We start from the raw sequence: 17,342 nt of genomic DNA, 5'->3' as shown, positions 1-17,342 counted from the left end.
AGAGAGGGGTCTTCCATCCACTGGTTCACTTCCCAGATGGCCGCAAATGGCCAGAGCTAAGCTGAACTGAATCCAGGTCTCCCACATGGGTGGCAAGGGACCCAGTTACTTGAGCCATCACCTGCTGCTTCCCAAGATGCACATTAGTAGAAAGCTGAAATTGGGGTGGAGCCAGGACTCAAATCCTGGCTCTGCAGTGTGGGGTAGGTGTTCTTGCCACTGTGCCAAACTCCTGTCCCCCGTTCCTGTTCAGAAGCACTCACTTTGTCCCACCTCTACCAGAGGTAAATATTTTTTTGAATTCTGTGAAGCAGAGTGAAATGTAACAGATATAAACGTAAGGTTTTTGTTCTGAGTTCCAAAATGTGACCCCACAAATGAAAAAACAACAAAAGTACTTGGGGGCGCGGTTTAGCCGTGTGCTGCCAAGAAAAGCCAGTTTGCTGTTCATATTGCTAAGAGGCAGGGTTATCTCAGCCAAGAGAATATGGTTGTGATCTGTTTTCTGCTGGGTAGGCCAACGCTGAAGGATTGTACTTTGTTGGTGTCATATGGGAGAGGTGAATAGAAACCCAGGAATGCATTCACGCTGAAGAATCCACAACAATGACATAACCTGAAGATATGCTATTGGCGGTCTGGTTGCTGGGTGTCTGACTTGAAAGAGCACTCGAGAGCATGGAGAGAAGCCTTCAAGGATTTGGAGGGCTCTCCAACAGAAGTGGTCCTGTGGGCACTGTTAGGTTCAGTGGACAGGGGACAACAGTAGCTCCTAATGAGTCACAGGACACAGGGTCCTTTGGAAATCTGAACGTGCATACCCCACAGAAAAGCAAACATTCCACCTGTGTACCGTTTCAGAAGGTTTACAAGACCAGACGTCTTGGACCTCATTGTAAAACACCATACAGTGAAAAGAAACAAATTGAGAAAACACGTTTGCAATGTATATCACAGATAAAGGACCTGTATTTCTAATATAGAAAGAACTCTTGGTTTGAGGAATTGAAAAATAAAGCCCAATTAAAAATTACTTACTGGGGCGGGTGCTGTGGCATAGCGGGTTAAGCTGCTGCCTGCAGTGCTGGCATCCCATTTGCGTGCTGGTTTGAGTCCCAGCTGCTCTACTTCCTATCTGGCTCTCTGCTATGGCCTGGGAAAGCTGTGGAAGATGGCCCAAGTCCTTGGGCCCCTACACCCTAGTGGGAGACCTGGAAGAACTCCTGGCTTTGGATAGGTCCAGCTCTGGCCATTGCTGCCATTTGGGGAGTGAACCAGTGGATGGAAGATCTCTCTCTCTGCCTCTCTCTCTCTGTGTAACTCTGCCTTTCAAATAAGTAAATAAATCTTTAAAAAATTATTTATTTTCATTTTATTTGGAAAGGAGAGAGACAAAAACAGAGAAAGATCTTCCATATGCTGCTCCAGTCCACAAATGGCCAGAATGGCTGGGGCCAGGCCAGGAGTCACTGTTCAGTTCAGGTCTCCCACATGGGTGACAGGGACCCAAGTACATGAGCCATCATCTCCTGCCTCCCAGGATGTGCATTGTACAGGGAGCAGAAGTGGGACTTGAACCCATGCACTCCAGTATGGAATGCAGGCATCTCAAGTGGAAACTTTTTTTTTTTTTTTTTAGATTTATTTATTTGAAAGGCAGAGTTACAGAGGGAAAGAAGGAGAGACACACAGAGAGAGATGGTCCATCTGCTGGTTCACTCCCCAGATGGCTGCAACCATCAAAGCTGGGCCAAGTAGAAGCCAGGAGCTTCTTCCAGGTCTCCCACGTGGAGGCAGGGATCCATGCACTCGAGCCATCTGCTGCTGCTTTCTCAGGCATGGTAGCGGGGAGCTGGATTAGAAGTGGAGCAACTGGGACTCGAAATGGCACCCATATGGGATGCTGGTGCTGCAAGCCATGGCTTAACCCACTGCGCCAAACACCTTCCCTTATAACCCGGTTTTTGCTTATTTAAAATTTATTTATTTGAAAGAGAGAGAGAGATCTCCCATCCATTGGTTCATTCCCCAGATGGCTGCAACAGCCAGGGCTGGGCCAAACCAAAGCCAGGATCCAGGAGATTCATCTGGATCTCCCATGTAGGTGGCAGGATTGCAAGTACTTACTTGGGTCACCTTCTGCTGCGTTTTCCAGGCCATCAGCAGGATTGGAAATAGATCAGCCAGGACACAAACCAGATATGAGGTGCTGGCATTGCAGGTGACAGCTTCACCCGCTATGCTTCAATGCTGGCCCCAAAACCCAGTTTTTAAATGGGAAAGACTCTTGTGTATGGTGCTAACTAAATATGTGAAAAGATGGTCAGCCTCATTCATAAGTAGAAAAATGCAGAGTTAACCCAAAATTTCTACTTTTTACATACAAGATTGGTAGATGTGAAAAAATAGGACAAGCCGTGTGGTTAGCAAGGCTTTGAGGAAACAGGCATTCTGCTAAACTGCTCATAGGAATGCCAGCTGATACAAGTTTCTGAAGAGGAGTTTGGCAGCACTCTAGCTGTGCCCTGACCTGTCGACCTAACACTCTCACTTTTAGGACTCTGTCCTGACAAATCATCTATGACACTATGAAAATACATATATAAAAATTGTGTGTATATATAGTTATTCTTTGTAGCAATTTCTAATTGAAAAGTGTTAGAAGCATTTTTTTTTAAAGATTTGTTTTATTTACTTGAAAGACAGAGTTACAGAGAGAGACAGAGAGAGAGAGAGAAGTCTTCCATCCGCTGGTTCACTCCTCAGATGGCCACAATGGCCGGAGCTGCGCCAATCCGAAGCCAGGAGCCAGGAGCTTCCTCTGGGTCTCCTTCATGGGTGCAGGGGCCCAAGAACATGGTCCATCCTCCACTGCTATCCCAGACCATAGCAGAGAGCTGGATTGGAAGAAGAGCAGCCGGGACTAGAACCCGTGTCCATATGGGATGCCAGCACTTCAGGCCAGAGCATTAACCTGCTGCACCACAGCGGCGGCCCCGGAAGCTTTTTTTTTTTTTTTTTTTTTAATGATTTATTTATTGGAAAGGCAGAGTGACAGGGAAAGACAGAGATCTAACTGCTGGTCCGCTCTCCCAAAATAGCTGCAATGGCCAGGGCTGGTCTAGGCCGAAGCCAGGAACCTGATTCTTGGACCATCATTTGCTGCTGAATTGGAAGCAAAGCAGGCAAGACTTGAACCAGTGCTCCACTATGGAGTGCCAGCCACTTAACCTGCTGTGCCACGGCAGCCCCTACTGGAAATATCTTAAAGGTCCCGGTATAGCAGAAGGGGTAGATAAACTGTGGTATGTGGTCATCTATGCATGGAGATTTTTGCAGCTATAATAAAGAATGAGAAGCTCTCCGTGTACCAATAAGGAGTGATTTCCAGGTGTGTCGGGGCCCCCAAGATCACCTCTAAGTTGTGTGGTTCCTAAGTGCATCTAGGGCTTAGCATTTAATTGTAGTCACAGCTAAGATTTATTCCAATGAAAGGATACAAAGGAAAACCAGCCAAGGGAAAGGGGGCAAAGTCCAGAGGAAGAACATCTTCCTTCAGGAACAAACTGCGACAGTACATGGGGTGTTGTCTATCATCGAAGTTTTTTGTTTTTCTTTTTAAAGATTATTTATTTATTTGAGAGAGAGTGGAGAGTCGGAGACCTACTATCTACTTGGTTTACTCTCTAAATGGCCACAACTGCTGGGGCTGGGCCAGGCTGAAGCCAGAGAGCCCAGAGCTTCATCTGGGTCTCCCACGTGGGTATGGGGGGCCCAAAGACTTGGGCCGTCCTCTGCTGCTTTCCCAGGTCATTAGCAGGGAGCTGTATCGGAAGTGGACCAGCTGGGACTCGATCCAGTGTCCATATGGGATGCCAGCACTGCAGGCAGTGGCTTAACTCACTGCACTGTGTCGCTGGCTCCCATCAGAGTTTGTTAGAAATCACGTGCCCAGGGTTTTTACTGGGGGCTGGTCATAAGGCACCTGCCCAGTCTTCAGCCTCACAGTAGGAAAGCAGGTGTTCAGTGAAAATCCCATTATTTAGGCACAGTGAGTGGAAACTCTTGAAATTTAGTGCTCAGGTGCTAGCCCAGGCCTGCTATGTTGACCCTTCTGGAAAGCAGTATGTGGTGTTAAGTGAAACCTATGAAGTGCAGACACCTATGGTATCCTCCTTCCAGGCCAGAAAGGAGGGGAAATAGACGTGTAAACGTTTTTTCATTTGTATGAAACGCACTGTGCACTCGGCAAGGTTAAACCAGAAGCTCATGAGTTTGATTACTTGTAAGGAGGAAGGAGGAGCAGAGTGGATACTTGGGTGTGGGTAAGGATGAGGATGGGTGGAAGGGCTGGGAGGAAATGATGCTTCTGTAAGGAAACTTCTGGATAAAATTCTGACTTCAGTCTTAAAAAATAAATCACTAAGATGTGGAGAGAGACCCAAAATTGCATACAAACTGTAACGGATGATTGCGGCTGTCTTGTAAATGAGTAACAAAACCACAGTGGGGAGGGAATTGCCCACACACTTTTTGATAAGTGTTTTTACTACGTATTTTTTTTTTTAAGATTTATTTATTTATTGGAAAGGCGGAGTTACAGAGAGGCAGAGGCAGAAAGAGAAAGGTCTTCCATCTGCTGGTTTACTCCCTAAATGGTCACAATGGCCAGAGCTGGGCTGATCCAAAATCAGGAGCCAGGAGCTTTTTCCTAGTCTCCCACGTGGGTTCAGAGGCCCAAGGATTTGGGCCATCCTCTACTGCTTTCCCAGGCCATAGCAGAGAGCTGGATTGGATGTGGAACCGACGTCCGTCCGTATGGGATGCTGGCGCTGCAGGCAGCGGTTCTACTCACTGTGCCACAGCGCTGGCCCCCAAGATACTTTGTTTTAATGTTTATTTTCATGAATCAGAGAACTCTTCCATCTGCTAGCCCACTCCCCAAGTGTCTACAACAGCCAGGGCTGGGCCAGGCTGAATCCAGGAGCCCAGAAGTCCATCGGGGTCTCCCATGTGGGTACAGGGGCCAAAGTTTTTGAGCCATCATCCATTGATAACAATTACCATCATCTGATTATGTGATAAAATATTTCAAAAATGAAAATGTAAAGCAGCAAAAAAAATTTTTTTCCTACTGTATGATTGTGTTGAAAAGATAGAACAACTTGTCGCTAGTAATTTTAACTTTGATCAGGAATAGGCCACTACTGAGGAGGGGAAAAGAAAGGCAGGAAAAAAAGTATCGGAGAGTAGGCAGAGGGGACTAGATAGCTGCAGGAGCCGGACTTGAGCTGTGAAAGGTGATTCGGGTCTGCACTGCGTTCTTCTGGGAGAAAAGTCGAACACTGGTGCATGCATAGGTTACCAGCCAAGAGGTGGCATTTAAAAACTGTACCACAGCTAGAGAGGTGGGTATGTGACGTCCACGTGGATGATTGACAAGTCTACGCCATGCTTGGTTTTGTGGTATGGTTTCTCAGTGCTTAGGTAGAAACTTGTAGAGTGTTGAAACTTCTGTATCTTGGTTTTTTTTCTCCTCCACACTGGTAGATCTGCCTGGGTTGAATGTGTTGTAAAGGCTTTGGGTCTAGCATGTAACGTTTGTGCTCAACACAGACACAGACTGAGATGTGGCTTGTCTTTTTGCTGTAACATATGAAGTCCTAGTATATGTTTTTGTGACATACAGTAGCTCCCCCCCCCCCCTTTTCTGCGGTTTTGCTCTCTGTGGTTTCAGTTACTTGCTGGGTGAAAATATTAAATGGAAAGTTTCCGAAGCAAATCATAAGTTTTGAATAATTTTTATTGCCAGATGTTGTTATGGCTTTTCTGTTTTATTATTGTTATTGTTATTCTCTCTGTGTCTAATTTGTAAGTTAGACTGTATCATAGGTCTGACATTGCAGCCATTTGGGGAGTGAACCAGCAGATGGAAGACCTCTCTCTCCCTCTCTGTCTGTCTCTCTGTAACTCTTTCAAATAAATCAAGTAAATCTTTAAAAACAAAAAAAGTGAATACTCCTACTTCATTCCTTTAGAAAAAAAAAAAAAAAAGGCAGAGTTGAGACTTGAATCCAGGACCTCTGATACAGGATTCAGGCACCCAAGCAGCATCTCAACAACTGTGCCAAAGGGCTTGCCCCTCTGTTTCCTTTTCAGTCTATTCAATTCCCAATCGTCTTTGAGATTTCTGCTCTGTGGTCTCCAGTCTTTTTGTGAAAATAACTTGGTTTTCTTGACTCAGAACTTTCTTTCCCCCTAAACACACACACACACATACACACACATATTCATTCATTCATAGAGTGACGGGGAGTGGGTAGGGAAGAGATTTCCCATCCACTGGTTTACTCCCCAGATTCCTGTAACAGTCAAGGCTGGGCTGGGCTGGGCCGGACCAGACCAGAACCAGAACCAGGAACTCCATCCTGGTGTGGCATGTGGGTCAGAGCTTGGATCCTCATCTGGTACCCCCCAGAGTGCACCTTAGCAGGAAGCTGCGTCAGAAGCGTGGAGTAACTGAGACCTGAAACAGGCACTCCCACGGGGTGCAGGTGTTCCCAAGCAACAGGTTAACCCACTGTGCCCGCTGTGTTCCTTGACTCAGAACCCTCTAAGAGAACCTAGTGAGGCAGGAGAGTGGCATGACACTCCACAGCATGTTTTCTCCCCTTCTCCATTAAAAATCCTAACCAAGGAAAGGACTTGGCTGAAGCAGTGGCCTTGGTACTCCTGCAGGATGTGTTGGGGCTTGCAGCCAAGGACACCTCCCTTAGAGCAGCAGATAGGACAGAGCTAAAATCTTAGCACTCTTTTCCAGGGGCCAGAACCAGTGTGGTTTAATCATACCAGCTCACCAGAGACCTTTGGAATCAGAAGGAGCCTGTATGTGGCTGACCTGAGCTCAGCTTTCATTTTCCAGACTTTTGCAATCCCTGAAAAGCTTCATGGGAGTCGTTTGAGGTAACATTCTGGAGCCTCACGATGGTGGTTCCAGTGCCCCCCACCCCGCCCCCCGGCAGGGATAACAGTGTCTACTGCCATGAGTGCTAGGCTCTTCTGCTGTGACCCACCCTGTCCTGGTGGGGAGGGTGGGTCTTGGAAGGCATCTCATGTAGTTCACAGGCACCTGGGAGGTTGCCGTCAGCACCTTGCAGCCAGGAGGTGAGAGCCTGAGGCTGGAGTGGAATTCTGATTCCTCATCCTGTAGTCTTTTGCTCCAGCACTCTGCCTCTTCCATAAAGTATTGACATGAAAGAGTATTTCAGGGAACAGTGTCATCTCACGCCTCACAATCAGCCCGAGAACCGGAAAAGCACAGTGTAGTATCAAATGCAACTACACCGAAGTATTTTCTCAACATTTTGTTTCAAGGTAACTTGAGATTTACACAAAGTTGCGAAAATAATGCAAATAGTCTGCATGTAACTCTCATGCCGATTCCTCACATGTTAATATTTTACCCACATTGACTTTTTTCTTGAATAACTTTAGAGCACCCTTGCAAATACTTCAGTGTGTATTTCCTAGCAAACAAAGACTGTGTGTTATTTGGGCAGAGTACATTCATCAGAATCAGGGAAGTAACTCTGATCCAAGTGCTATTATCTGATCTACAGACCAGATTCATAGCTGGCCAATTGTCCCACTACTGTTTTTTCTCACAAAAGAAAAGGAGGAAAACTTTATTTTTTCCCTGGGGCAGGTATTGTGGTATAGCAGCTTAAGACACCATTTGCAACACCTGCATTTCATGTTAGAGTCCTGGTTCAGGTCCTGACTGATCCAACTTTTTGCTGGTGCATCCTGGGAGGCAGGAACAAGCTATAGCTCAAGTGTGTAGACTCAGGCCACCAATGTGGGAAACTAGATGTACTTCTGGGCTCCTAGCTTTGGCCTGGCCCTGCCCCAGCTATAGTGAGTGGGCATGTGGGGAGTGAAACAGAAGATGGAAGACATGTCTCTGTCTTTTTGTCTGTCTCTCAAGTAGGTGAAAATAAATAAGCATTTTTTTAAAAAAGATTTATTTTATTTATTTGAAAGACAGAGTTACAGAGAGAGGTAGAGACAGAGAGAGAAGTCTTCCATACGCTGGTTCACTCTCCAGATGGTTGCAATGGCCGGAGCTGCGCCAATCCGAAGCCAGGAGTTTCTTCCAGGTCTCCCACAAAGGTGCAGGGGCCCAAGGACTTGGGCCATCTTCTGCTGCTTTCCCAGGCCACAGCAGAGAGCTGGATTGGAAGAGGAGCAGCTGGAACTAGAACCAGCGCCCATATGGGATGCTGGCACCACAGACAGGATTAACCTACTGTGCTACAGCACCAGCACCCATTTTGAGAAATTTTGTTAGCCATTTATTTTGTAAATTGTCTTTTAGTTTGGGTTTGTCTGCTATCTCCTCTCATGATTAGATTGTGGTTGTGCCTTCTGGGGCAAGAGCACCGCAGAAGTGATGTTGGTTCTCCCGTGCCCGGTGCCCGGTGCCTCATTCTGGGGTAGAGGATTGTGTTCACTTGGTTTGAGTGAGGTCTCTCAGGTTTTTCCGCTGGAAGTTCGTTTTTCTCTTTGTAATTAATTTGCATCTCTGGGGAGATACACTGAGGCTATGTGACTATTTCCATTTCTCTTTCAAACTTTTAGTTTTAACATCTATTGATGATTCTTGCTTGAGATAATTATTACTGTGGTGATTTCCAAACAGTGATTTTTTTTTTTTTTAATTTCCATCATTCCTTCTATGGTAGCTAAGCTTTCTCTGCCTCCCATTTACAAATAATTGCAGTATGCCTTCATGTTAGAATTTATTCACTTTTTTCCCCCCAGATATAGTAGTGTTAACATGAGTTATCCAGGAGGTACTTGTTTTTAATTAAATTCATGCTCTGTGAAACAGTAAAGTTTCAATAGAATTTGAAAGACTGCTCCTACTTCGTGTATGACGCTTGTCCTAGTTCTCATCTCTCAGTTCCAATGTTGATTTATTTCTGTCTGTGTCCATCTGTATTTGCCATTGCCAATATCTTCCTTCTGGATTCTGTTTCTACAATGGAACTTTTCCCTTCGGTGGTGTAGTCACTGGACTAAACCTTGGGACAGGGAAAAGAGGTGACCCAGAAGGGAAGTTTAACATTAAGCAGCCATCATTGATTGGTCATAATCTCCCAGCTAATAAACCTGATACAGATTGAGCATCCCTAGTCCAAAAATCTGAAATCTGAAATGTTACAAAAATCTGAATCTTTGGAGCATTGACACTACATCATGTCATGTGGCAAGTAGCTGTCAAAATCCAGGTGCACTAGAGTGCAGGCATTGTGGTGCACTGGGTCATGCTGCTGCTTGGGACACATACTGTATCAGAGTACCTGGGATCAAGTCCCACCTCTGCTTCTGATCCGCTTCCTCCTAATGCATATCCTGGAGGCACCAATGATTGCTCAAGTGTTTGGGTCCCTGCTACTCCTGTGGGAGATCCAGATGGAATAACTGGTTCCTTGACTTTGGCCTGGTTCAGTCCCAGCTGTTGTAGGCTTTTGGGAAGGATACCAGCAGGTGAAAGATCACTCTCACTCTCACTCTGCTTGTCAAATAAATAAAAATAAACTTCTTAAAGAAGAAAGGCACTCTAGGGGCCTGTGTCTTGATGCAGTGTGATAAGCCACTGCTTGCAATGTCAGTATCCTGTAAGGATGCCAGTATGAGTCCCAGCTTCCTGCTAATGCACCTGGCTTCTACCTGGGTGGCTCCCACCTCTCCTACGCCAACGGCATCAACTGGGCCCAGTGGAAGGGCTTTTACTGCTCGCTCAAACGCACTGAGATGAAAATCCGCCGGACCTGACGGGCTGGTCCTGTCAGGCCCCACTTCCCCTGGCCACCCTGGGCGCGCTCCCTCCCCTGCTGCCTCCCAGCTTCTCACACAGCCACAGCTGATCTCTGTCACCCATCTCCAAGCTGGTGCCGCTCGCCTCCACCTGAGCCCACACTGCCGGCAGCTCCCCACCATTGTCAGAGGCACAGCTGTCCTGGCCGGGGCCAAGCCCCCACGAGACTTGAGTTGCCTCTCAGCTGTCCCAACAGCCCAGAGCCAGGAGCCACCCTCCCCGCCATAGGCTGTCTGAGGTGACCCCGGCACGGTGGTCCCTGCTGCACCCCCGCCTCCCTCGGGCTGTTCTGAGTCTCTCCTGTCCGTGGCCTCCCTCCCAACTCATGCCCCTGAGGGACACAGCAGGGACCCCCAGCCCCACCTCACGTCATACTCAGCTTCCCCCTTGCCTGCCCCAGTCCCTGAAGCTTGATGCCACAGCTACTGCATGCCTCCCCCTTGCCCCCCTGCCCACCCAGAACAGCCACAGCTGAGGTAGATGTGGACACAAGGTCCCCCACCCAGCCTCCAAGCTGGCGTCTTATCGTGGGAGGGGCAGAGGACGACCTAGGTGGGGCCAGAACAGGTGAGGAGTGGTCTCAAGTACCTGGGCCCCTGCCACCCACATGGAAGACTCAGATGGAGTTCCAGGCTCCTGGCTTTAGCTTGGCTCAGGCCCGGCCATTGCAGCCATTTGGAGAGTGAACCAACAGGTGGAAGATTGATTTCTGGCTCCTCCTGTCTCTCTAACTCTGCCTTTCAAATAAATAAGTCTTAAAAGGCAATTCTAGGCCAGCGCTATGGCTCACTTGACTAATCCTCTGTCTGCGGCGCCGGCACCGCAGGTTCTAGTACCGGTTGGGGCGCCGGGTACTAGTCCCAGTTGCTCCTCTTCCAGTCCAGCTCTCTGCTGTGGCCCAGGAAGGCAGTGGAGGGTGGCCCAGGTCCTTGGGCCCTGCACCCGCATAGGAGACCAGGAAGAAGCATCTGGCTCCTGGCTTCGGATCTGCACAGCACCAGCCTTAGCGGCCATTTGGGGAGTGAACCAACGGAAGGAAGACCTTTCTCTCTCTCTCTCTCTCTCTAACTCTGCCTGTAAAAAAAAAAAAAAGGCAATTCTAGAAACATTGTATAAAAGTACCATGAAGCTATAGAATATATAAAGTGTATGTGAAACATTAATGTATGTCATGTTTAGACTTCAGCCCCAAACATATCTCATTGATTACACAGATACTTAAAAAAACAAAAATATCTGCAACCCAAAACGCTTCTGGTCTCAAGCACTTTTGATAAGAGATGCTTGACCTGTGGGACCCTACCCCACTGGGGCTCTGGGGTAGTCGCCACAGTGCATAGTCCTGTGGTTCTGAGTCCCTTAGCAGCAGGAAGCCAGTTGCCATTGATGGTTTTCTCCCTTCTCTTCCCGTGAAGGGAGATGGGGAAGGAATGAATTTATAATATCCAGAATGGTTAAGGGGACTTAAGATATTCATATTTCCCATCTCCTGATATTTTCCTTCCAAATGAAAATTACATTGCAAGAATTTGTTTCTTCATTCAGAAGGCATTTACAGGTTGTTTTTTTTTTTTTTTCTCTACAAGGTGACATTTTTGAATCTATTATTGTCCAGATCTTGAAAAACTTGGTTTTTAGGGCTAGCGCTGTGGCTCAACTGTTAAGTGTGGGGAGCAGCTCGGACTGGACTAAGTTACTGGAATTAAGACTTATTCTATGCATCTGCTCTCCCACAATATGGCGCTGGGAGAGAAGAAAACAGCTTTTACACAGCTGCCTCCAGTTCAACCAATAAACTGTAGGACTTGCTCCTGATTGGAGAGCAGTGTACTCGACGTGTGGGCAGCCGAGTTAGGATTGGCGGAGGAGGACTATAAAGGAGGAGAGAGACGGCATGTACCAGGAACATCTAAGGGGAACATCTAAGGGGAACACCTGTGCAGCCCCCGAGAGAGCCGGCCGGCGGTGTGCCGCTCCCCTGCAGAAGTGGGGAATGTGGCCAGGGGGAACTGCCCTTCCACGGAGGTGGAAGGGACAGTAGCCAACCCGGGAAGAACCAGCAGCAAACCCAGGGAGGGCCGAGCAGACGAAAGAACAGCGCAGGGTCCTGTGTCGTTCCTCCACGAAGAGGGGGAGCGACATAATGGTGCCGTGACTCGGATATGAAGCCTAGGCAGGGCTTAGTGTCGTTCCTCCACGAAGACGGGGAGCGACATAATGGTGCCGTGACTCGGATATGAAGCCTAGGCAGGGCTTAGTGTCGTTCCTCCACGAAGAGGGGGAGCGACAGTTAAGCTACCATCTGCAGTGCCAGGATCCTATTTGGGTGCTGGTTCAAGTCCCAGCTGCTCCACTTCTGATCTACCTCCCTGCTAATGTGCCTGGGAAAGTAGCAGATGGTGTCCTAACTTCTTGAGCCCCTGCCACCCATGGGGAAGACCCATATGAGGTTCTGGGCTCCTGACTTCAGCCTGGCCTAGCCTCAGCCATTGTGGCTGTTCGGGAAGTGAACCAGTGGATGAAAGATCTCTTTGTCTCTCCCTCTCTCTCTAACACTGTCTTTGAAATCAATAAGTAAGTAAATCTTTTTTTTTTTTTAATTGGCTTTTCAAGCTCAGATTCTAGAGAAGTAGTAGTTTTTATTATACTTAAACTTGAGTTTCCCTTTAGATCCCAATCCCTATGACTGCTAACATGCTTCCTGGGGTCACAGAGAAGACTGTCAAAGAACAATTGATATTTACAAACAGGTATCTCCGAATCCTCCGTAACCCCTGGATTTTTTTTACTGTAGGAGGATCTCCTGATGCAGTCCAGCAAAGAACTTTCATGCACAGACCTCCCTGGAGATTTTCTAAGGAGTAAAGGTATCCATTTCTCTTCAATCTTTTCTCTTTTCCACTTACACACATTGTTATAGTTCAGTATTGACTTTGCCTCGAGAATATAAGGGTTATAGGACTGTGCCTTGCCAAGCAGGCTTAACTCTGGAAATTGCTTGATATTGGCCATGGATGTACTTGGAACCATTTGCTGTTTTCAAGCGGTGCCTTACTACTACATTCTTACTATTACTACTACTATTACTATTACTACTTATGAAGAGAGATCCCATCCACTGGTTCATTCCGTAAATGTCCACATCAGTCAGGACAGGGCCAGGCCAAAGCCAAGAGGTGGAACTCAGTCCATCTCCCACATGAGTGGCAACCATCTCCACTGCCTCCCAGGATCTGCATTAGTAGGAAGCTGAAGTCATTCACTGAGGCTGGGTATCAAAGCCAGGTACTTCAGTATGATGCAGGATGTGAGCGTCTTAACCAGCATCTAAACCATTAGGCAAAACGCCCGTCCCTGGTGCCTTAGTTTTTTGTTTGTTTGTTTTGTATTTTTTTTGTTTCTTATTTATTTTGTTTTTTTATATATATATTTTTTGTTTTTTTTTTAAGTTTTATGTTTTTTATTTTAGTATTTTTTTATTTTTTAATTTTTTTAATGTGTTTTTTTTTAATTTATTTTTAATTTGGTTTTTTTTTTTTTTTTTTTTTTTGTATTTTTTGTTTGTTTTGTAATCAACCGTCTTTATCTTGGAAACATGGAAGCAAGTGTTCTGACAGAAAGCTATGGCCGCTCTGTAAGAGCCGATCACTGTCGTCCTCCAGGATGTCAGCATTTTAAAATAACAAAACAAAACAAAACAAACCGAAACACAGAACAGGAAAAGCAATGCACAGCACTTGATCAGGACCAACTCCCCATGCCTTCCCGTCCCCCCCGGTGTTTCACCACCGTCAGCGACAACCGTGATTGCTTAGAGAATTGGACGTCAGAACCTTCACACGTTTCCGAGTTTGGAAACGAAGGTCCTCAGCAGGTTCCACGGACAGAGACACGCACAGGCCTGACTGAAAGTCACTCTAATGCTCATCATCCACTTCAGTGTTAGAAACACACACAAACCACAGCAGACACTCATATGCCCTCAAGCTGTACCCTCAGCCACCCCAGCACCGCTGGCTGGCCATGGCGCCTTCTCCTGGTGGACTCTACCCCGAGCCGGGCTGTGCACAGTAGGCGCTGTCACCACACCTGGTCCCTGTGCTTGTGCCCGTCGGCAGACATGTCTAGCCAGCCACGCCAGCACGGGCCTGGGCAGAGGACTCCCCTCACGGCCCCAAGGGCACCATTTGTCCTACGTTCAATCACAGGCTCTCCGCCCTTCCAACAGAAGTGCTGGACACCTTGGCTCTTTTTTTTTTTTTTTTTTTTTTGACAGGCAGAGTGGACAGTGAGAGAGAGAGACAGAGAAAAAGGTCTTCCTTTGCCGTTGGTTCACCCTTCAATGGCCGCCGTGGCCGGCGCACTGCGCTGATCCGATGGCAGGAGCCAGGTACTTATCCTGGTCTCACATGGGGTGCAGGGCCCAAGTACTTGGGCCATCCTCCACTGCACTCCCTGGCCACAGCAGAGAGCTGGCCTGGAAGAGGGGCAACCAGGAAAGAATCTGGCGCCCCAACCGGGACTAGAACCCGGTGTGCCGGCGCCGCAAGACAGAGGATTAGCCTAGTGAGCCGCAGTGCCGGCCGACACCTTGGCTCTTGAGCAGGCAATCTGAGGAAGGGAAGCTGGGTGGAGTTTTAAGCAAGCCTAGGAAGGAGCAGGGGACCAGAGCTCAGTCAGTGTCTGGCCCCCTCCAGAACCAGGGAGCCTGTGCTTGGCGGCCTCGGTGCAGGCCGGAGAGGCAGAGCAGGTGGTCCGCAGGGCGCCAAGGGCTGGCCTGCATATACTAAAGTGCCGGCAGGCTCTGCGGTGCCTTAGTTTTGACAGTAGTTTGTTTGCCTTTTACTTATTTTTTCTACAAAGAGTTCCTACCATTGGCAGTGTGTTGAGCTCTTATTGTTGATGTGAAATCTTTATTTGATTTTGTATAATTAAGTATATATTTGCCTTTTTGGAAGGATTGACTGGTGGAGGAATCCCACCACCGTAGCATAGCACATATGGCAATGTGTCTTGTTCTCCAGGGCACAGATAACAGAAAGTGTTCGCTCTAGGTCACCTTGAGAGTTTTCAAGGCAGGTCCATTTCCATTTCCTTGTATTGCTCCTTGAGGTCCAGAGATTTATACTGTGTTTAACTTGATTGAGGAGGAAGCGGAGGCCCAAATGAGAGTGGTTGAGCCAAGATTCTCTGCATTCCTAAGGCTAAAAATAATGCTAGGCAACTGGACAGAGGACCCTATGCTGGTGTTACACAGTTAAGGTTAATATATGTAGAATAATCAGAACCTCAACAAAAAAGGAAGGTAAAGTAAATACATTACATTAAATGAACACTTTGTTACTTCACTGTAACTTCCGATTTGACTCTGAGCTTCTTGGCAGCCTGGACAGAAGAGGAAGCATGCATGGTTCTTAAGAAGGATGTTTGTCGCAGTTTATCACCCTGCTTCCTTCTGCTGCAGTTTCTCTCTCAGTCTCAGAGGTGACTGTTCAGCATGGATTAGACATGAAAATTTCTCTGAAAATGAGAAATGTCATTTTGTTCATGTCTCGCCCTGTTCTTAAGACCTCTTACTGTGGATGCAGGTTTTTTTTGTTGTTGTGTAGGGGTTTTGTTTTGTTTTGCAGAGTGACAGGGAGAGACAGAAAGAGGTGATCCATCTGCTGGTTCACTCCTCAGATGGCCACAATGGCTAGGCTGAACTATGCTAAAGTTAGGAGCCTGGAACCCATCTGAGTCTCCTACCTGAGTGGCAGGGGCCCAACTACTTGGGCCATCTTCTGCCACTTTCCCAGGCATAGTACCAGGGATCTAGGTGGGAAGCAGAGTAGCCAGAGCTTGAACCAGCACTGTGACATGGGATGCCAGCATTGCAAGCAGCAGCTTAGCCGGCGGCACCACGACGCGGGCTCCTGAGATGCAGTTCAGTGGCCCTCACCCCCAGGATCATTTCAGTGAGTTTCCGGTAGTATTATATTCATTCTTTTTTTCCCAGAAAGTTTATTTACTTATTTTCATCAATTTGGAAAAAGCAACAGACAGATTATTCGTCCTCTGGTTTACTCCCTAAATTGAATGTCCACAACAGCCAGGACTGGGTCAGGCTGAAACCAGTATTCCAGAACTCCAGCGGGGTCTCCGACATGGGTAGCAGGGGCCCAAGCATCTGAGCCCTTCTTTGCTGCCTCTCAGGCACATTATCAGGGCATTGGATCAGATGTGGAGCACTCAAGACTTGAACTGGCGCTCTGATGTGAGATGCTGGCATCCCAAGCTGCAACTTAACCTGCTGTACCATAACACCCACCCTAGTATATTCATTCTTTAGCATATTTTCACCCACATCTTACTACAAAGTTTGCTGATTGTGTATTGAACTACATTTGGATTAACCACTGAACTGGCTTTGCAGACAGAAGCAGAGTAGTTTTCTGCTTAGGAATCTGCCTTCTCTGATCTGCTTGCTCTCCACCTAAAAAACCTGATCCAAGTTGGACATAAACAAGATGAGCTCTTCGAAAAAGTATCTTAGATAAACTAAAATGGAACAGTTTTCTTCCTAACACCATTTTTTTTTTTGTTAATAATATAAATAGGTCAGATAAGTTGTTTTATTTTTGCCTCTCAAAATACTTTGGAGCTTATAATCGGCAGTTCTACTAGTTTTTAGCAGTAGCGACCTAGTGCCTGACTACGTTATGTCCACTCACTCCTCCAGGAACCTTGCAAGGTATTCCTGTAGTATTTTTTTTTTTTTTTTAAGATTTATTTATTTATTTGAAAGGCAGAGTTACAGAGAGGCAGAGAGAGAAAGAGAAGTCTAACATCCACTGGTTCACTCCCCAAATGGCTGTAATGGCCAGAGCTGGGCCGATCTGAAGTCTGGAGCCAGGAGCTTCTTCCAGATCTCACACACCGGTGTGGGGACCCAAGGAATTGGCCATCTTCTACTGCTTTCCCAGGCCACAGCAGAGAGCTGGATTGGAAGCAGACCAGTCATGGGATTCCGGCACTGCAGGCGGCAACTTTGCCTGCTCTGCCACAGCACTGGCTCCAGTGTTCCTGCTGCCCTGCCCCAGGTCATAGCATGGACTTAATTTAAATAAACACACATCCCCTTCTCTGGTATAGCCATCATTTCAGCTCAGTTTGCCAAAGCAAGGTCAAGCATCTTCTGCCTCATCGTTTGCTACAGAATCATCTAAACGATGATTTTTGGAAATCTAACTGTACTGTGTCTCCATAGGCCCCAGCTGACAAAATCTGCACTATGTTCCAGATTATATCACCTAACTCAGAGCACATTAAAGATTTCCTGATGAGAATCTCATACATCTTTGCTACCTTTGTTTTGTTACATTTGCACTGTTCAGCACGGTGCCAGCTGCTTTCATGGTTGTAGGGAGATTTCAGTGTTGTGTAATAATTTATGTTTACTGAGGAATGAATTTGAATT

General features: G+C 47.0%; 1 protein-coding gene across 7 annotated transcripts in view; it reads left to right on the top strand.

The window, feature by feature from the left end:
- PRR14L (proline rich 14 like) overlaps positions 1 to 17,342 on the top strand; it is a 75,905-nt gene that overhangs the window by 11,543 nt on the left and 47,020 nt on the right. For 4 of the 7 annotated variants that reach the window (XM_008272162.5, XM_008272160.5, XM_008272161.5 and 1 more), the window contains one exon: positions 12,678 to 12,750. The exons of the other annotated variants lie outside the window; for them this stretch is intronic. In XM_008272162.5, the coding sequence (XP_008270384.4) occupies positions 12,690 to 12,750 (61 nt within the window). In that variant the 5' untranslated portion in view covers positions 12,678 to 12,689. The remainder of the gene's footprint in view (positions 1 to 12,677; positions 12,751 to 17,342) is intronic. 7 annotated transcript variants of the gene reach the window in all.

This window comes from Oryctolagus cuniculus, chromosome 21 (assembly GCF_051225735.1).
Source record: "Oryctolagus cuniculus isolate XC-2025 breed Fujian yellow rabbit chromosome 21, ASM5122573v1, whole genome shotgun sequence".
Taxonomy (NCBI): domain Eukaryota; kingdom Metazoa; phylum Chordata; class Mammalia; order Lagomorpha; family Leporidae; genus Oryctolagus; species Oryctolagus cuniculus.
The sequence above is the reverse complement of the archived record's forward strand: the minus strand, read 5'-3'. Positions and strand labels throughout refer to the sequence as shown.